Source organism: Ruditapes philippinarum, unplaced genomic scaffold, assembly GCF_026571515.1.
Source record: "Ruditapes philippinarum isolate M1 unplaced genomic scaffold, ASM2657151v2 ctg33_1_1_1_1, whole genome shotgun sequence".
NCBI classification, from domain to species: Eukaryota; Metazoa; Mollusca; class Bivalvia; order Venerida; family Veneridae; genus Ruditapes; species Ruditapes philippinarum.
The window spans coordinates 396,858-417,917 of record NW_026864681.1 but is presented as its reverse complement, the minus strand read 5'-3'; the positions used below and the strand labels follow the sequence as shown (position 1 = coordinate 417,917).

Here is a 21,060-nt window from a genome sequence, read left to right as displayed (position 1 = left end):
TTATAATTTTATAACTTATATAATTTTATATGTTATGATATACACATATTTGATAAATATTTCAGTGATTATGGTGATCTTGAGGGGATGGTAAGCACATGGAAAAATGTATATGTTAAATTCCAATGAACTGTAAAAGTCTATAAGATTTCCATTCACAAGATCTCAACAATTTTCTCCTCATAAAAATACATGTATGTTTATTTCAACTATAAAAAAGCCAGCATACATGTGGGCATATCAACAAGCATGCAAAAGTTGTCTCTTTTTTCAATCCATATACATATAAGCATTGTTCATATCAATGGCAGTTTGTAATTGTCAATTGTACCTTGTTTTTTTTTACAGACAATATATGAATGACACTCAATTTTTTAAAAAAAAAAACTGTGTATTTTATGATACAATGAAGTTGAAGAAATAGAATAACTTACATTGAGAATGGGCCTGGATAGCAAATACATCACCAGTACCAGGATTGGCTGGAAAAATAAAACAATATTTCATTATGTTTCATCAAGAATCAGTCCCAAAAAAACAGAACAATCAACCCTTAACCTGCTTTGAATCTGATTTCAATATCAAAATAAAAAATGAGCTACCAATGGGTAAGAGCCTAAGTCAGGCTTCATGGTTGAGCTAGTTTTAGTACAACATAATAATAATTACAGTCACTACACCTAAACTGCAACCTTGTACATTTATCTTTTATCTTAAATGAGCTAACCATACAGGCATTTCATAAACAAAACTAAACTTTCATATCCTGTAAAAAACTACCAGGTATACTTTTTCTAGAATAGCAACAAGAAATTGTGTTGCTAAGAAAATACTTACTGAATCCCCAATGAGCCTGGCTGGTTCCAGGAGCATAGTAGAAAGTTGGTTTCTTGTCACCGGCTTCATAGAAGCAAGAGGATTTGGTTGAGACCATGATCCAGCCGAAAGAGTCACAATTGTCTGTCTTTGATGACTGACCACTAACATAGAACTCTCTGCCAGTATTTGCATCACTAAAGAAAATAAAAGGTAAAATTTTTTAAATTTTGTATCTTCTTTCCATATTTTCATTCCAATTGTAGATCATCACAGACTTTGGTTTTCAGAAATCCTATATAAACAATTTAGTAACCCAAGAAGCTTATTAAGTTTTTTAATAGTTCTTTGTTTCACTTTTACAGTGTTGTTATTTTTATCTGAGGCAAAAACAACAAATTTGGCCCAGGGTCAAAGAGGGATATTTTAACCTTCAGGCTGAAAAAACAAAAAACAAACTGATTTACCAGCATATTAACAGATGTTACGGATCGCCAATCTGTTAGAGATGAAAATACTTAACTTAATACTGAATGGACTTAAAAAAGATAAGCTTTGGCAACCAGAAAACAGTCCATTCCTGGATCCAAACAGAACTATTAGCAATGAATGTAAAGTTTCTTGCTCAAGGAAACAACAGAAGATGTAAAAAAATATGGAATGAATTGCGAAATACCCTGCAAGACTGAAGATTTCTTTCTGGGCTGTCTTAATATCTGTCCATGTTGAGGAAATAATCCTGTCAGAAGTGAACCAGCTGTTCTTGTCAGCACCAACTGCATTGAAAATAATATTTGCCTTCTCGACACCATTATTGTAGATTGCTACCTTGACCTGCACGAGATACATAAAATAAATTTCTTTTCAATTCTGAGTATATATCGTAATACTGTTAAGTGGTTAAGTTAGCGATGCGGAATTATTGCAAAATTTTGCGAATTGAGGAAATATACATAATTATCAATTAATGATTTACATAATTATCCATTAATGATTTACATAATTATCCATTAATGATTTACATAATTATCCATTAATGATTTACATAATGATCCATTAATGATTTACAAAATTATCCATTAATGATTTACAAAATTATCCATTAATGATTTGTAGGATTAAATACAAATGTAATAACATTGATAATTCAACGGTATGATTCTTGAGAGAAAGGTTCACAAAATAAAATCTACAATAAAACAAATGTTACCTTGTCAATGCAGAGATCCTTCCAGTGGTTAGAATAGTCTGGTTTGTAATGGCCCTTGAATTCAGAGGTAAGGGTTTGGGCCTGTGGTACATTCGGGTTCATTGTCTGGCTTGAGTGCCACAACTGGTAAAGATCTGGACCAGTTGCCCCAGCAACACCCTTAAGGAAGAGCATCCATTCTGATAAAAAATAAATTTCAAATATCAAAGTTAGTTGAGCATGCATTTGCTTAAAAATTTTCTCAAAGTTAACTTCAAACTAACCTACAACCAACCTTCTCTTCTTTCATTTTCTTTGGAACAATAAATTCCGGAAAATCTAATTTCTACCAATTTGTATCTGTTAATAAAAATATAAAAAACTTACTAGATGCATCAGCAGTGACTGGTGCAGGAACAGTTGTTGTTGTCACTGAAAAAAACAAAACAAACAAAAATGTTTTTGCAAAGAGACAAAAGACAAAATCACTTACAGAACAAAATCAAATATTATCAAAAATTTTACTTTTCATCCATTTTCCCTCTCATGAAAAAAAAATGGTTTCAAAGTTTAGTTTAATAACAAAAGAAAAAAGTGAAACGTAAAAGAACCTGTCCCACACCCTGAAAGATAACAAATATCTTTCAAAAAATTGTAATTGTTAGAACAAACAAAAAATGGTTTGAATGATCAAGTGTAGCAGTGGGCTCAACTGAAGGGTTGATTGTTCCTGCCCTAACACTATGTGACGGTTAATAGTTCCTGCCCTACAACCATGTGACGGTTAATAGTTCCTGTCCTACAACCATGTGATGGTTAATAGTTCCTGTCCTACAACCATGTGATGGTTAATAGTTCCTGTCCTACAACCATGTGATGGTTAATAGTTCCTGTCCTACAACCATGTGACGGTTAATAGTTCCTGTCCTACAACCATGTGATGGTTAATAGTTCCTGTCCTACAACCATGTGACGGTTAATAGTTCCTGTCCTACAACCATGTGACGGTTAATAGTTCCTGTCCTACAACCATGTGATGGTTAATAGTTCCTGTCCTACAACCATAACAGTTGATGGTTTTTGTCCTACAAGTTACAACCATGTGACAACCTTGTTTTCACATATGACACTAGTACCAGCTAGTTCCAGGAAGTACGCTTTATAGAAATTGGTTCAAATAAACTTCAAGTTTTCATTACAAAAAAGGGTAAATTAAAATAAATAGATTTTAACTTAAGTGGTTAAGGTTGCTGAATTTCCAACACTTTGCCAACATTGCTTGAGATCATGCTCAACTAGAAAAATGGTGAAAAATGGCCCAATGATTTTGAAAGTAACAGGGTTTCATATATAAGTAAAAGAGATTAAATAAAAATATGGTAAATAAACAAAAAAATCTTACATGTTTCATTACACAGGTTACATGTCTTCCTACAATTCTGAAGAGCATAGCCATAATATTCCCCACTACAATAGAAGCTTGTGTCAAGTAGTTTACACGATGGTAGGTTATCCACACATGGACCAGATGGAGATGGCGTTGTTATAACTGGCTGTCCAGAGAATGCTTAAATATACACAAATATACACAAATATATGCATATATACACAAATATACACAAATATATGCATATATACACAAATATACACAAATATATGCAAATATACACAATGACCTTGTATTATATCAGAATTGTTTTCCCACACAACTATTGAAAAGAACTTATACCAGTGTTTCCAAATGAACTACATTTTTTTTTCGTTTTAGCATCTATTTAGATTTATATTGGAGAATTATAATTATTATACATATACAGTATAGAAATGAAGTTGGAAACAAAGGAAAGATATCATAAATATATTTTGACTTTTTCTCATACTTTGTCTTAAGAGACCGATGTATTAAGCAACCATTATTGGTGTTACCCCTACATGTTTGTTAATACAAGTTCAACTGTATATCATATTATTTTTAACTATTGTTTTATCAAAGTGGATTTTAAAATAAAGAAAAGAAAGCAACAATGTGATGTTTAAAAAATTGCTTCAATAAGGGGTATGATAAACAGGAAACAAATGTACCATTAATTATACATATGAACATGTTTAAAGTAAATGAAGTTCTATTCATATATTTTCCACAACAAGTACTTTAGTTCAGTTAAGTTTATTTAGCAAATCAGCATAATATCATGCCTTTGGCCAATTTAACATTTACAAAGAGAAGAATATGGCTAAGACAACATGAACATATAAAAGTAGTGCTTGCAAAAACTATATATACATGTACATATCACCTTCACAAATTGTCACAGACATACAGTATAATGAAGTACATTTATATTATGCAAATTAAGAAGTAGCTTTGACATCGATAAATCTTTTCCTTCTTTAAAATGCCTCATACAATTATTTTGCAGATTAACATAACTTATTCTTACTCTTACAATGCATAATGTTTGAAATTTTATGACTAACTAGGCCATGAACAATTACCTAAAATATTTTGTTCTAATTTCAGAATATAGTGTGCTTACGTGGTGCTGTGGTTGCACAGAGACCGCAGAACTTCCTGCAGTTATCTTGTGCCCATGGTTCGTAGATGCCAGAACATGCCTGTAAGCCATAGTCCTTACAGTCGGACAGTTTGTCAATACACTGTGGCTGTGGTGTTGTGAAACTTGGGTCTGTTAGAATTAGGATACAATTTTTCATATTATCAAAAGTTTAACAAGAATACTTTCGTGACCAGACTAATTTATTAAGAAGGTCATAAATAAATATTCTATTGAAATATAAATGGAACTATTTTTTGTATTAACTAAAATCTTTTTTGTGCTGAAAGACATTGTAAGAGTCTCTTGAATTTTGTGTAATGGATTTTTTTGTGTTAATTGTTTGACAAGGTTACATTTTGGAAGAGTTTCTTGTATTTTGTTAAGGATTTTAAGGTGTTAAGTATTTGACAATGTTGAGGATTTTTAAGATACAGTTTTTTTTATACAAAATAATAATTATACATTTATACAAAATAATAATTATACAATTACAGCAAATTTGGCATGTCATTGGACAGTTTCTTGTCGCCCAGTCCTTGTAAATGGAGCCACAAGCGTCCTTTCCATAATCCTTACAGTTGTTTATATTGTCATGGCAAAGTGGGTCGACTATAGGCTGTGCTGTGGTTGGTGGGTTTGGTGTTAGTCCAGGTGGTCTGGTAACGCCAGGGTTTGTGTTACATACCACTCTCTTACAGCAGCTTCCAGTCTGAGCCTCTAGTCTACATACTGGTGGAATGTTGGTATACACTGGACATCTATTAATAGTAACAATATCTATAAATAGACTATGTTGTCTATATATAGACTAGGACATCTTAAAATAACCTAGGATATCTATAAATTATACTGTCTAAAAGAAAACTGGACTCAACAAAAACCTAAACATAAATCTGACATTATATGAATTTGACAATGTATGAAAATCTCAGTATCAAAATCTTTGTTTAAGTCACATTTCTTTACAATCATTTTCAATTTTTTTATGATACAATTTTATTCAAGAATGTTTTATTCTAAGATAAGTTTGGTTTGCTAACTGTTATGGGATCATTCATATTATCATCAAGATATCAAAACAAGTGACTTACTTGGCAGAGCATGAGTACATTCCTTGTTTTTCATCTAAGCAAGTACATGTAAAGTCGCACCCATCATCCCATTTAGCATTTTGACCGTAAACAGTACCCTTGTAGACACAAGCATCTATAGAAACAAAATTAAAGTTTACATATAAAGATGATTATAACATGTCATTTTTAGATAAGATGACAGAAAATTTATAAAGTTGATAATGTATTCCAAATGAAAGTTCTCTTTTTATAATTATTTTGGAAGGGGAGGATAAGCATTTGGTTTAAATATTGCTGGACTTTGTAGTTTTTCACTAAAACTTGTATTTTTTTACATTAAAATTCATTAATGAAACTAAGAATGTTTAAAGTTAAAGTGTAAATTCTTACTGCTTTGTCCACTTGTTTGTCCAGGTGATGAGTATGGTCTGAAGCCAGTGAAGCCACCAGTATAGGTGCCCACAACTGGGAACACTGAGCTACTGGTCAGTGGATTAACAACTTCCTTCTTGTTTGGATCATAACACATTGGCTGAGAACAACATTGACCGTCTGCCTTCACCAAGTAGCACTGGTTAGACGGTAAATTGTTGTAAACTGGGCAACTGAAATATTTATAGATTGAAATAAATAAACATTTATAAACAATTTTCATTCTACCAAAATAATTATAAGGGTTATTTCTTTTACCAGTTTAAATCTTTTATAAAAAAAACTTGTCTCACTACTTTTAATACATTCAACAGAACCATAAAATATGAAAAAGTAGGAAAACAAATATGGATATGTCTAACAGAGACATTTACTACTTATATTCACATATAATTCTTATGATCTAATTTAGGCAACTTAGTACTAATCCAAAATTGCACATAAGTAATTTGCAACACTGAATGTCATATTGATATATAGGCAACTATGTAATGAATTATGGATTTTTTTTATGTTGGGTTTTAATATCGCACCAACATTGTCAATGTTAGTGTGGTATAGCTTTACTAGTGGAGGAAGATATTAGGTACATCTGTGTGCATTATTTTTACACACAAGCAAGCACCTGAGCAGAACCACTGACGTTCTGCAAGATAGCTGGATAGCTTCCTCACATGAAAGAATCCAAAGATTCTGGCAGTACTCAAACCCAAATCTATGAGGGGCTAGTGATTTGCAATCAAATATCTTAACCACTTGGCCACAGATGCCCCTCATGGATTATGGTGATTCTTATATTTGAACGTAGGAGATAGAGAAAAGTGATCACTTACAGTGGGTTACAAACATAGTATCCTGTCCTACTATCCATACACTGACATTTATAATCACAACCATCATTCCATGTCTCTCCTTGGTTGTATAGTTGATTCTTGTACACGCATTTGTCTCTGATAGAACCGGTTACATCTGGTCTTGTGGCATTAGGTAGGTAATATCCGCCTCCTGGATAGTGACCTCCGCTTACTACATTGTACAATTTTTAACGTTATTTCAAAGAGGCATATGAATGATGTTTACTTTTGCAAAGACCACAAATTGTAATTATGAAAAGGTTAAATATGCTAATTTATTAGTACAACTAACAGTAAGATGCTATTTCCTAACCAGTGTCACATTAAATATTAAATGACAAACAGCATATAACTGATTAAAATTGCTTGTTCGTCAGAACTCGATTTCTATAAGTATGAAACAATAAGAGTAAAAAAACCGAATTTGTAAAAAACATCTGGATTTTGTGGCAAAACAGTATGGGAAAGAAAACCGAATTTGTAAAACATACCTGGATTTTGTGGCATTACAATGATCTGTGGATCTGGTGTGGAGCCTGATGGAGAATTGGATGGTCGTGGTGTGGGTACCAGCTGTGGTACTGGGTTGTATGTGCCGTAGCCTGGAATATCACATGTCAGTGTTGGGCAACACTGACCTGGTACTGTCACAGATTTACAGTAGTTTGGTAGCTGTGGATATTCTGGACACCTGTTGTAAAAAATGATGGCATTGATAGGATGGTAAAAAGTGTGGAATAAAGGGAGACAAGCATCATAGAGCAGTGAGATACTATTAAAGGGAGACAACCACCATAGAGTAGTGAGATTCTATTGAAGGGAGACAACCAATATAAAGCATTGATATTCTATTAAAGGGAGGCAACCATCGAGCAGTGAGATTCTATTAAAGGGAGACAACCAACATAGAGCGATAAGATTCTACCACATTATAAAGAGATATTAAAAATTGCATAACTTATGAGAAGTGAAGGATAATAACCAGTACATTTCAAGCATGATATTTTCTTAAATTTAAGTACTAGTATACTATAAAATTATAGTTTTGTTATATAATTTTCATCTAGAAAACTGGAATGTTTAGTTTAGCCAGAGTCAGATTGTATTTAGGTGTGTATATCTGTAGACTGATATATGTAGTGATTTTTAAAAAAAACAAAAAACAACAAAACAACAACAACAGTTTACTTACTTGGAGGTACATCTGTACATTCCTGTTTTACCATTCTCGCAGGTACATATAAATTTACAGCCATCTTCCCATGATGTTCCCTGAGTGTGCAGAGAGCCCTTGTATACACACTGGTCTAAAAACACATTGTTAAATATTTATACATGTATATATATGACATGTATGTCTGAAGATCTCTTTTAAAATAGCATAACATAGACAAGAAATCTTCAAGTCAAATTATAATTTCTTATGCCAAATCATTATAAAGTTTAGAAAATGGCTAAAAAAAAATGGTAGAGAGTCCTGGAAACATAATCTGATGATGTATCAAACACCATACCTCTACCACCGGAGATCATTTGTCCTGGTTGTGGTTTGCTGTAGCCGTTGATGACAACATGAGTGCCAACAGGAAGGACCTGGAGTGAGTGTGGTGGTGGGGTGGCAGTTCCAGATACTGGTGACAATGTCTGGCCACTTGGTAATGTACAGAGTGGTTTCTTACAGCAAGTGTTGCTTGGATCAGGAATCAAAGTACAGAATGATGGCAGACTAGAGTAAACTGGGCATCTGTAAAACAACATAGCTTCATGTTAGATTTTTTAAAAATGATTTTATTCAATTCATACATTATTATACAGTATTAGAGTAAAAGATCAATGTAAGTGTTAAATCAATAAGATTTATAACACAAATTTGTAACATGTTCAGTTTTTACTTTGAAAATTCAAAGAATGTCATTATAAGATTTTTAACTCCAAAGTTGGTATTGTTTTTTTTGGTTAAAGTTTTTAGTTAAAGTTTTAGGTTAAAGTTCCTTACTTCTCTGTACATTCAAAGATGTTCTTTGCAGCATCAGTGCATCTGCAGTCCTTGTCACAACCATCTTGCCATGTGGCTCCCTGAGCATATTGCATGCCATTTGTGAATACACACACAGCTAAAAATAGTAACACAGTAAACATATAACTTTCTCTTAATTTACATATTATCTAAAACTTAGGCAATACAAAAAGTGATACATTTTTATTATATACTAAGTCTTATAAATGAAATATTGAGACATATTGATGAAAAAAATGTATAATTCTATTTTCTGTATTTTCACTGTGAAAATTTATGTTTTTACTGAAGTGAAACTTATTTTCCATATTTTCACCTGTGTCGTGCCAGACTACTTTCTTCTAAATTCAGCCATGATACACACAATTACGAATTGTAAGGTCAACAAAGAAAAAAAGTATATGATAAACAAACACATTCAAGTTTTTCCTATAAATACAGAATTTATCTTAATCTTATCATAATTCAATTTCACTTGTGGCTACCACACTCGTGAAATATTTATTTTCATACCATTTGATGAAAAAAAACAACTTGATTTTCACAATCAACAACATCACTAAATATTGACTGTTAAAAGTCTTCATAATGAAACTCCTTATAATTTTCTCATTGAACAACATGGACAAATAATTTAAGTATAGCAATAAAAATCTCTAAAATTCTTACTTGATGGTTTAATAGTTGGACCAGTTCCACTTGGACCTACACCGGTTCCCGGTTGTACAGTGATTACAGGAGCTTGAGTTGATGGTTGAATATAAGTGTTACATTCTGGTTCCTGGCAGCAAGCATCAGTGGTGGACTGTTTGTAGTGGCATTGTGGTGGTAGGTAAGGATATTTTGGACATCTAGTAATTAAAGAAAATAACAAGTGAGAAAATATAACTTAACTTGCTGAATGCCGTAATGGATTTGCCCACCTTTATATTTGGAACAATTCATCCGAAGTTTATGGGATTTGAACATCAAAGTACATAAAATGACCTGGGAACAATTTGCAGTTGCAGAGCCTGGCCTTGGGATCTATACTATTTGCAAATGCTCAATGCTTTTGGTTCCTGGGCAAGCGTAAGAGTTGAACTTTTGCTAAAAACCAAATACAACTTGTCTTTCAATGATAACAGAGTTTACTGTGAAAGTTTTTTTTTGTATGTAATTATTCATGCAAATATATTTCAACATTACATCTGAATGGCATAACGCTTTATAAACAAATTTTTTCCAGGTAATTTCTAAGTGGTTTACATCATCTGAACAGTATTTCAACCATATATAGTAGTCCTTGAAATTTATTTAAATAGTTTAACTCTATTTTATAAAAGTACTATTGAAATTCTATAACAGTAACAACCTATTTCTTAGGAAGAAACTTCCAGCTTCACAACATTTATTACTGAACATATTGCTATGCTTGTATTTGTTTATTTAAGAAGAATACAGTGTTATACGAAATGTTTGTATACAAAATGTACATACAAATGTAGCTTGTATTTATGTGTGTTGTATTTCAAGATCTATATATGTACAAGTTTTGTATGTATTGGCAAAGGCAATGTTTTGCCGATTTTCAAATAAAATTTCAACTTGAACTTTTTAATTAAAAACTGTAGTGCAGTTCATATGTGATAAGGGTTTGAGTGTAAATGTGTGTCTTAGTAGTAAACTAATTATGCACAATAGATAGATTAGAACAGTGGTTCACCTGTCATTGCATTTGTATTGTCCTCGTGAGGCGTCCACACATTCACAGACATAGCTACATCCATCATTCCATTGTTGTCCTTGTGTGTAGATCATACCCTTGTATACACACGCAGCTGCAAGTATAACAATAATTCATGAACAATAAGTCACTAAACACTATCATGAACAATTAGTCACTAAACAGTTTCATGAACTAGCAATTTTCAGTAACTCAATAGCATAGAAGAAATTAAAAAATAATCTGTAACTTGACCTATAACTAAAAAAAAAATTAATAAATAAAATCAGTTAATGGAATACACCAAGAAACTTTAGTCACTAGCAGTATAATACTAATATTATAACACAAGAAAGAAATAAAAGCACGTTAAATTTCTAATTCATCGTTTTGCAAACAGATAAAATTAATAGCTAAATATGAAATCTTCACATGTAAATTACTTCATAATTATCCCCGTATATACATTGACAATTAAAACTACACATAATGTAAAACAGCCATAAGCTTAGTATTAGGTTAAAAGTTTTATTCACAACATAATACTGAATTGTTTAGGAGGGTATAACTTACGTGAAGACCCGGTACTTCCGGTTCCTGGTTGGAATGGAACAACAACAGGGTTTCCACCACTGTTTCCAGTGAATGATCCAGAGATTGGTTTAGGTGTGATGAAAGGATTGATGGTAGACTGACCGGGACCTGGTGTTGGCATTGGTGTTGGAATCTTGCCAGTGTTGCAGTCAGGAATCAAACAACAGGAGTCAGCTGGGTCGGCCTTCAATGGGCATGATGAAACTGGGTAGGACGCACATCTTATTAATAAAGAAAAGAATATTTCAATAAGTAAATAAGCAAAATATTAATTCAACATGCATGATAAGTACACTGATGTGAAAATATTCTTCTCCATTTTTAATTACTGTACATTCCATTAATTTACATTTTTTCCCAAAAGAATAGAAAAAATCTGGAAAGATGGTCCCTTAAAGAAGCATTATTTAAAATAAAATTACAGGAAAATTGCAAATTCAGTTTGATTGAGTCTGTAATATAAATATACAACAGCTACAAGATACTGTACTGTACTGGCATTTCAAACACACACAAGCTACAGATATTTATAATGTGATTGCTGCAGTGAGATGAGAGGATTTCATAGTGAGATATAGAATATATCACCTTTGGTTGCATGTGTAGTAGCCCTTCATTACATCTTCACATCTACATCTCTTATCACAACCATCGTCCCATGTCTGTCCTTGTGTGTAGTATACACCCTTGTATACACAGTAACCTGCATAAAATCAATAACAATTGTTTTCAATATGCAGCAAAATTTCTTATTTACACAGTTACTTTCATAAAATCAAAAACACATCTTTATAATTTGCGGCAAAAATCATTGTTTACAGAGTTACTTTCATAAACTCGTGTGTTTACAATATGCAGCATAAATTGTTATTTAATATTTACACAGTAATATGCATAAAATCAAACATAAGTCTTTATACAATATGGAAACGAAATATGCAAGAATAACTGTAAATATGCCTAGAATCAATTTAATATTTAGGTAAAGAGTTTAAAGGTTATTAACTCTAAGAACTAGTCTGACATATCTTATAGGCAGGAATAATCTTAATAAATACATATGTGTATACTATGTGCATTTAAGGACACAGAACATTTCAATTACATAGCAAAGTATATATTGTCTACATATAATGTATATAGAATGATAGTTACCTTGTGGTTTGGCAGTTGTAAATGTTGGACCTGGAGTTGGTGAGGGGTTCACACCTGGTCTTGGTGTATTGGTCACACCAGGTATAATGTATGGTGCTACCGTGATTACACCTGGTTTAGGTGATGGTGTTTGGGCGGGGGCAGGGGTTGGTACACCTCCTGGGAATGGTGTTGGGTTGGTGAAGTCACAGAATGGTACCTGGCAGCAAGGTTTCTTGGGATCTTGTACAAGAACACACTCATTTGGTATAGAGGAATATTTCTGGCATCTGTAAAAAAAAACATTTACCCAATTAAAAACTTTTTCAAAACATTCACAACTATAAAAAGTGTTTTTTTCCAATATAATCTATTTATATAGCCAAAATTAATTAGTAAAGAACAGCAGAGTTTCATTTTCATGAATAGAAAATTGGAATATTAATAAAAAAAAAAGAAATTCTATCATTATTAAGTGTTGTACCTATACAATAACATTTAGATCTTATTAAGGTGATGTCATGCTGAACAGAGAAGCAACATCATTGTAATGTAGTTATACTTACTTCTCAACACATTTGTATTGTCCAGTATTTTCATCAAGACATTCACATTCATAATCACAACCGTCATCAAACTTGTCTCCTTGATGGAACACTTGACCCTTATAGACACATCCTGTAATTCGATCAAATCCCTTACAGTAACTATTATATCATTCACAGCCAATTCAGTCAATTAGAGAAAGTTCTGTAAACCAATTCAGACACATGGAGCAAATGGTACACACTTTAATTGATTTCACAATTAATCGAAAATGATATAGAAGTGTAGTGTAACAAAACAATAATAAGAAACAAGAAGCAATTACCCTTTCTTGTTCCTGGATTGGTACTTCCTGGGCTTGGTGTGGGGTTGACACCTGAAATGTAAACAAGATTTTACTTTACTATAGTAAAATCACATAAAGGCAACATTCTTCAGTGAAGAAAACTTTTGGATATTACCATTCATTCAGCAAGAAGGGAAACAACTCTTTAATGCTTATTAATAATTGCATATATCTAGACTTGTAACTAAATAATTTTTATATATTTTTACATATAAAAAACTTTTAATAAACTGTTACGAATTCAAAGTAGGGCAAAACCATTACACAAATGAGTGGGTTAATGAGAAATTGTAACAATGAAACAGATTTGTGACTCACCTGTGATAACACCACCAGGTTGTGGGGCAGCAGTGATAATTCCGGGGGTTGGATTTGGTCCTGTGGGTGGCAAGAGTGGACAGCTTGGTCTCTGGCAACATGTTGGATCTTTCTGGTCGGGTACAAGTGTGCAACCTGGCTGAATGCTGTCAAACTTGGCACATCTAAAGTAATGAAACATTGGGCTTTAATTACTGTCTTAATTAACATTATAATTATACACTACATGTCTGAATACTATACATTGAAACAGACATATATTGCCAATTATAAATATTTCTTTAACTATTAGAATGAAATGTGAAAAATATGATCTGGCCAAAACACTATTTTAGGCAATACCACACTTTATCACATTCATATATGTATAAAAAAGCTGGTGAAATACATGGAGGTAAGACAGTAAAGAAACAGCATATTATACAGTGGTAATGAAATTTGAGATGAAAATATTTATGTACAATACCTTTGCTTGCAGTTGTGGAAGTTCTTGCCTGAATCTTCACATCTGCAAATATAGTCACAACCATCATACCATTGTTGACCTTGTTGATAGGTGCTTCCCTTGTATACACACACATCTGAAATAGTCATACAATATCACTGTACATGTACATGTTATAAATTACCCAGTCAAACACAGATAATCCTGTACCTGCAGACAACTTTTAAAATCAGTATTGATAAATATACCTTTTGCAGAGAAAGTATCAGTCTATACAGGTTTTTTTTTAGAAAAAGGCAAAAAACAAGGCAAAAAAAAAATAACAAAACATGGTTCCTTTACAGAAATAAAATGCTAGATCAATGACATAGTTTTTATGCATAGTTTCTGTTTTCTTCTAGTCAAGTGAAAAAGATCACTTAATATATTATTCTTCATTCTCTTGTTAATTGTATCATAACTGGGACGGACATGAATGCATGTAATGATCATAAGATGAACCAATGATTTTCAGAGGGACAGATGTTCAGGTTAAATATATGTGATTTTGTACTTTAATGTTTTGTTAGATGATGACAACGGGAGCTTATTTTATGATGAAACAGCTGTTCCATTGACATTTACCATGAATCATGTATAAAGATGATGAAATAATGTTGACCATCTTCAAAAAGAGATGGGGTGTGGGTCACGTACATTTGGCGGAGGGGGGCATCTGGAATAAAAATTGCTGGTGAAATTGTCTTCCAATTTATTAATGAGATTGTGGGTATAAACCAATCTGTGTTACCCAAAACTATAAGTGAACAAACACAGTATTCAAAATGAACCCAAAAGTGATCAATGCTATTTGAAACAGTTACTTTCAACATTGAGCTTATACCAATATGATTAAACTAATTAGGTTTAAAACGATGATGACTTACTTTGTGGTGGGGCAGGTGTTGCTGATGGATTGGGTACACTGCTGGGTGATGGTGGCACAGTGGGTGGTTGACAGAATGGTTTCTGGCAACACTTGTTCATTGGGTCCTGGGTCAAAGTACAGAAGGATGGTAGAGGTGGATTCCTTGGACACCTGTTGTGAAAAAATTAAACAATTTTTAAAAATCTTTAACATTGACAAATGAAACAGTTTTTAAAATCTTTAATAATTTAATCATTTATTTACAGTAGAGCTTGATAAATAATAAATCAACAGATTTTACTTTTCAAAATATTACAAACCTGTATCAACTTGTGATACTTTTAGGTTTACTTTAATTAAGTAACTTGTTAATACATGACTATACCTAAATCAAGCAAAAATAGTAAGCATTTGATGATTAATTATTATTCTAAAAATAAATTCAATTATAATAAATTCCAAAGTCATTTTCTTCAATGTAACTTTAAATTTGCCCATATACATCATGGGTTTGTAAATATTGTGTTTTTTGATGATTCACACATCATGGGTTTGCAAATAATGGGTTTGCTGATATTTCACACATCATGAGTTTGTAAATATTTGGTTCACATATACATGTATTTGACATATAATGTATTTGCCACACTTTATAGGTTTGCCCATATTGGGTTTGCCAATGTGCCAAACATCATGGCTCAGCCCATATTTAACACACATGGGTTTGCCAATTATTGAAGCAATTGTCTTGCCCATTTTTAACACATCATGGGTTTGACCATATTTCACACATCATGGGTTTGCCCATCATCATGGGTTTGCCCATATTTAACACATCACAAGGGTTTGCCCGTATTTAACACATCACGAGGGTTTGCCCGTATTTAACACATCAAGCAGGTTTGCCCATATTTCAAACATCATGGGTTTGCCCATATGTCAAACATCATAGGTTTGCCCATATTTCATACACCACAAACTTGCCCATATTTCCTATAATATCCCTTAAACTTCAATACTAACTTTTCAGTACATCTGTATCTACCAGTTGATGCATCGAGACATTCACATGTGTACGTACATCCATCATCCCATGTCTGACCTTGTGTGTACACGTTTCCACCATACACACAGCCATCTACATATACACAATTGTTTACAATATGTTCAAACATATTTAAAGACACATTATGCCTCAGAAACAAATAAACTTTTACTTCTTTAGAAACGGCAAGTACAAGTTTTGTAATGTTTAAATAACATTTCTATAACATGTTATGAACAGAGTAGCACTAAAATTGAAATTATTTGTTATGACTCATAGTAGCAAAATGTCAACAAAGTATTATTATGACTTCATACAAAATACTATATAACTATAACTGTATCAATTCCCAAAAAACAACAGGAGAAAAACACAATTCAGGTAACTGACTAATGAGTAACTTTTTGTATTCTATCAAAGGTCACTAAAAATAAAAAAGCTTTTGAGAAATAAAAATCAGAACATTACTAGGGCAAAATGGGCCTTTAAACTTGTTGCTTAAAATTACATTAACTTTTATATAGATTGCCATATAATCTACATAATCTTTCTAAACTTTTTGAAAAAATGAAAAACTTGCAAGCTTTATCAAAATCAAACTGTAAAAACTGTATCACAATGTATTTTTATACTCATACAGGTGTTTTCAAGAACAGTTTAAAGCTTACTAAAATATCTAAAATATTTTTTCCTTACTAAAGTTTGAGTCAGACTTATTTCATACTCACTTCTGTTACCGGTAGTTCCTGGGTTGTATGGGTTGTTTGTTGGTAGGTTTGAGCCGGAGATGACACCTGGCACACCTACGACACCTGTCTTTGTGGTGCATTGTGGGATCTGGCAACACTGGTCATTGGGATCAGTGGTCAATGTGCAGTTAGGTGTCAGTGCTGGGTAAGTTGGACATCTATATAAAACATTACAACCCATAGAGTTTTATCATATGTAAAAAATATCAAACTATAAGTTTAACTTCTAGGTTATTTTTATCTCTTAGAAATTTTGAGATATGTGTAATACTATGAATTATTCTTTTTCGTCTGGCATGTTACATTTTATAAATAGCATAATGACTTCCATCTATTTTCTTTATATTAAACATTATGCTCTTTTGCATATATCTATTTTTAATTTTTTTGTTTGATAGAATTTAATCTAGTGCATCATTGAAATAATTTAACACTTATAGCCTATGACCTGCTGGAAGAGACTATGAGAATCTATGGCCAGGCAAGCTTGAACATCCATACAGTCTGACCAGGTTCGATACCATAAGTAGCTTAATATTAGTATTTTTACTTGAAACCCCTTTTATTACATGCTTTTCGGTGGTTTATAGAAATATATCAGTGATTTAAAACTGGTAATTTCACTGTTTGAAACAGTGAAATTACCACTTTGATAATTTCACTGTTTTGAATTTAAGCCCCTTACGTTGTTTCAGTTAAATACCAGCGTGCACAGAACTGGTTACCAACTTAATGACGTGACGTCATAAATGACGTCACGTTGTATTATTATTTGGCGCGCTTTTCATTCAGTATTAGGTTTAATGTCTTTTTAAAACGTTTCTTTGCATATAATAAAAAGAAAATTTATTTAGTTTAGTGTAAGATCGAAATATATTTCACCTTGTGAACACCAAAAGTTCATATTTCACTCGTGGCTGCGCCACTCGTGAAATATACCTTTTGGTGCTCACTCGGTGAAATATATTCCGATCTTACACTGAACTAAACAAATATCCTCTATATACTTAGATACTTTGAATACAATGTTTCCAGTTCATTATCTTGGCAAATCAATCATATAATTTCAGCAGGTGAAGGGTGAACATTATTGAATGTACATGTATATAACATTACCTATCATCACATGTAATCTTTCCTGTCATAGCATCTTCACATTTACAGACCTTGTCACAACCCTGGTTGAATGTCTGACCCTGTCTCAATGGCACACCTTGGTACACACAGAACTGTGTAGCTGGTGTGGGGTTTGGATTTGGCGTTGGCGACTGACCTGGCATAGGTACTGGGGTAGTGGGGCATTCAGGTTTCTTGCAACATGGGTTAATAGGATCATACACAAGAGTGCATGAAGATGGCAGGCTCGGGTATCGTGGACATCTAAAATAAAAATATCCTTTAGAAATGAAATGCATCTTACTCTACAGACCTATAAAACAAATTTCGAGGAAGCACAATTCATAATGTTCTAACACCATGTATATGACCCATTAGTTATCTTGCCAAAATGTTTTCTCAATTTAAAGACTTTGCAATAATATAACTTACACAAAATTAGAACTTTGTATGGAAACTTGAATGAACTGACACATATTTCTACTTAAAGGAATGAAAAAGATATTCTTCTGTGCTCATTTTTGAGGGAGACAATTCAAGCTGAGTTTAAATAAGCAAATAAAAGATTAAGTGAAGAGTTATGTCACCTGTCAGTACAGTGGTAATGACCAGACATGGCATCATCACAAACACATTCAAACTGGCAACCATCTTGCCATTTCTGTCCTTGAGTGTACATTGTACCCTTGTATACGCACACCTCTGCAATAACATATACATCAGTCAATATCAAATAACAGTATAAGGTTTTGTGACTCAAAATATGAAAATGACAGATAATAATCAAAATATCAATATTATGAAATTTTAACAACATTTCTCATACACATGCTAGTAAAAGTTCTTATAATATATTTTTATAATATATCAAGTACTGTGAATTTATTTGGCAATATATCAATGAAAAATAAGGACATACTTGGTGGCTGGGAAGGAGGAACAAATGTGGATCCTGGAAAAAATAGAGAAAGTTTACAGTTCAATTATTCAAATCAATTTTAAAAGAAGCTCAAATATAATTATTAATCTGTTACAAGTAAGGCTTTGGCATTAACATTTTCATAGCTAGTATAAAATCTGTCTAAATTGTGGAATAACTTGTATAAAATCTGTCTAAATTGTGGAATAACTTGTATAAAATCTGTCTAAATTGTGGAATAATTTACCTGAATTAAGCAGATTCATGTGAGTAAGCAAAATTAGCATCAATTATGTAATAATAAATTGGCTGTTTTCACAGACCAATACAATAAAGGCTATATGGCAATTTTTCAGCCTGTATGTTAGAGGAAGACCTCATCTCTATCTGTGCATTATTCCAGGCACATGAGAGCACCTCAAAAGAATCACTGGCTATCTGAAATGTACCTAGATATTTCTTTTCATGAAAAAAATCAAAATTCCTCCCTTGACAACTTCAAACCCAGAGCAATGCACATCAACTTATTTTTTTCTTTGTCAACAAATTTAAACATTAGGCTATAGAGACCCCTGCTGAATAAATGTCCTTCCCACAATGAACAATACAACAAAATATAATTGAGCTGCGCCATATCAAAACAATCATAGTGTGTTTGCGACCAGCATGGATCCAGACCAGCCTGCGCATCCATACTGATCACTATCAGTTTCTCTACTTGTAGTAGGGTTTGTAAATGAACAGCATGGATCCTGATCAGACTGTGTGGATGCGCAGGCTGGTCTGGATCCATGCTGCTCGCAAACGCATTATGTTAGTTTTGTCATGGCTCGGCTCATATTATGATGATACATACCTGGTTGTGGGCTTGGAATCATCTGTGGAGCTGGTGTTCCTGAACCATTAACCTGTCCAAACACTCCTGTGTTGCCTGGGCAACTGGGAGTCAAACAGCAGACGGGATCTCTTGGATCAGGTACCATGGTGCAACCAGGTTGTTGTGGATAACTTGGACATCTGAACATAAATAATGTTGTTTTTATATATATATATTTATATCTATGTATTTTACCTATAAATAGCAACTATTATTACAGAGCATGTTTGTTACTTGGTAATACTTAGTAAAACATGATAGTTTGTCTTTTTTTAGTCATACTTGAAATAATCCAAAACACAGATTGCAGAAAGATAACTTTTCATGAATACAATGATAGAAACATTACATGTTATACACTAAACATTAAATAAAATGTAATAATATTCAAAATGTACATTTTTTTCCAAATGCTATTTTACTAAAATCAAGCATTTATTTTGTATCTTGCAAGAGAAAAAAAAAAAAAATGTATTTTTGTGTTGGATATGTACAAGTAATTATAAAAAAGTACCAGAAGTCATAAAAAAAAATGAATATAAAGTGTCACAGTAAAAGATATGAAACAAATTGCTAAGCACCTGTCATTACAGCTAATTGCGCCAGTCTTTCCGTCGTCACAGACGCAGTATTTGTCGCAACCGACGTACCATTTCTGTCCAGTTGTATACTGTTTACCATTCATAACACAAACTTCTACAACATACATACACCAAATATTTAAATAAATCATTTCCTGGATAGATTTTAAACATAAGAGAAGCTTTAACAGTTAATTTTATATATTAAGGTATTTGTTTCTATATTATTACATTCTGTATTTACTTCTGCGACTCATATTGACATTTTGATATTTTTGTAGTACTTTTCTAATGTAATGTAAATATGTTATATCTGCAATGGTAACTTGGCGATGAATGTGTATTTGTTTTTGCAAATAAAATATTCGACTCAACTTGTAACTGGTCTATTCCATGTATCAGCAACTTCTTAGTTTATAATAGGCTTTTATGGTTTCTAATGAATATATTACACAGAATAAATCTAGAAAAGGCTAAAGAAAAATAAATTACCTTTAGGTGCTGGTGTTGAAAGAGGAGCTGGGCCACCTGAAATACAGTCATGTGATCTCTATAAAAAATTGTATGATTATTGACAGAACATATTGTCAACCTTAGTGCAGTAACCTGTTACCTCACTAAGGTGACAATATAATTTCAAAATGGTATTTTAGTCATTGTCAAATGAGCTTCGTTACAGTGTTGTCAACTTGTCATTAAGAGGCTGCAGTTCACAATAATGGTCTCAAATACATCTTAATAGCCACCTTAAAAACTTATAAAATTTCTTCAATATACAAAAAAAAAAATATTGGATAAAACCAGAAAAGACCACATCTCAGTTTCAAAATGGACAGTCT

At 32.5% G+C, this 21,060-nt stretch overlaps 1 protein-coding gene across 2 annotated transcripts in view; it reads right to left on the bottom strand.

The window, feature by feature from the left end:
• Window positions 1-21,060, bottom strand: part of LOC132726485 (mucin-2-like) — a 42,548-nt gene that overhangs the window by 4,728 nt on the left and 16,760 nt on the right. For both annotated transcript variants that reach the window (XM_060711805.1, XM_060711806.1), the window contains exons 19-51: window positions 20,714-20,749; window positions 20,222-20,336; window positions 19,620-19,780; window positions 18,764-18,796; window positions 18,432-18,546; window positions 17,845-18,108; window positions 16,708-16,886; window positions 15,958-16,072; window positions 14,954-15,105; window positions 14,049-14,163; window positions 13,583-13,746; window positions 13,244-13,294; window positions 12,939-13,050; window positions 12,394-12,662; window positions 11,827-11,941; window positions 11,218-11,459; window positions 10,645-10,759; window positions 9,609-9,790; window positions 8,919-9,036; window positions 8,437-8,666; window positions 8,115-8,229; window positions 7,414-7,613; window positions 6,902-7,094; window positions 6,027-6,241; window positions 5,655-5,769; window positions 5,056-5,321; window positions 4,543-4,692; window positions 3,408-3,572; window positions 2,393-2,437; window positions 2,027-2,205; window positions 1,493-1,650; window positions 838-1,013; window positions 435-482 (exon numbers count right to left, since the gene is read on the bottom strand). In XM_060711805.1, the coding sequence (XP_060567788.1) occupies window positions 435-482; window positions 838-1,013; window positions 1,493-1,650; window positions 2,027-2,205; window positions 2,393-2,437; window positions 3,408-3,572; window positions 4,543-4,692; window positions 5,056-5,321; window positions 5,655-5,769; window positions 6,027-6,241; window positions 6,902-7,094; window positions 7,414-7,613; window positions 8,115-8,229; window positions 8,437-8,666; window positions 8,919-9,036; window positions 9,609-9,790; window positions 10,645-10,759; window positions 11,218-11,459; window positions 11,827-11,941; window positions 12,394-12,662; window positions 12,939-13,050; window positions 13,244-13,294; window positions 13,583-13,746; window positions 14,049-14,163; window positions 14,954-15,105; window positions 15,958-16,072; window positions 16,708-16,886; window positions 17,845-18,108; window positions 18,432-18,546; window positions 18,764-18,796; window positions 19,620-19,780; window positions 20,222-20,336; window positions 20,714-20,749 (4,908 nt within the window). The remainder of the gene's footprint in view (window positions 1-434; window positions 483-837; window positions 1,014-1,492; window positions 1,651-2,026; window positions 2,206-2,392; window positions 2,438-3,407; window positions 3,573-4,542; window positions 4,693-5,055; window positions 5,322-5,654; window positions 5,770-6,026; window positions 6,242-6,901; window positions 7,095-7,413; window positions 7,614-8,114; window positions 8,230-8,436; window positions 8,667-8,918; window positions 9,037-9,608; window positions 9,791-10,644; window positions 10,760-11,217; window positions 11,460-11,826; window positions 11,942-12,393; window positions 12,663-12,938; window positions 13,051-13,243; window positions 13,295-13,582; window positions 13,747-14,048; window positions 14,164-14,953; window positions 15,106-15,957; window positions 16,073-16,707; window positions 16,887-17,844; window positions 18,109-18,431; window positions 18,547-18,763; window positions 18,797-19,619; window positions 19,781-20,221; window positions 20,337-20,713; window positions 20,750-21,060) is intronic.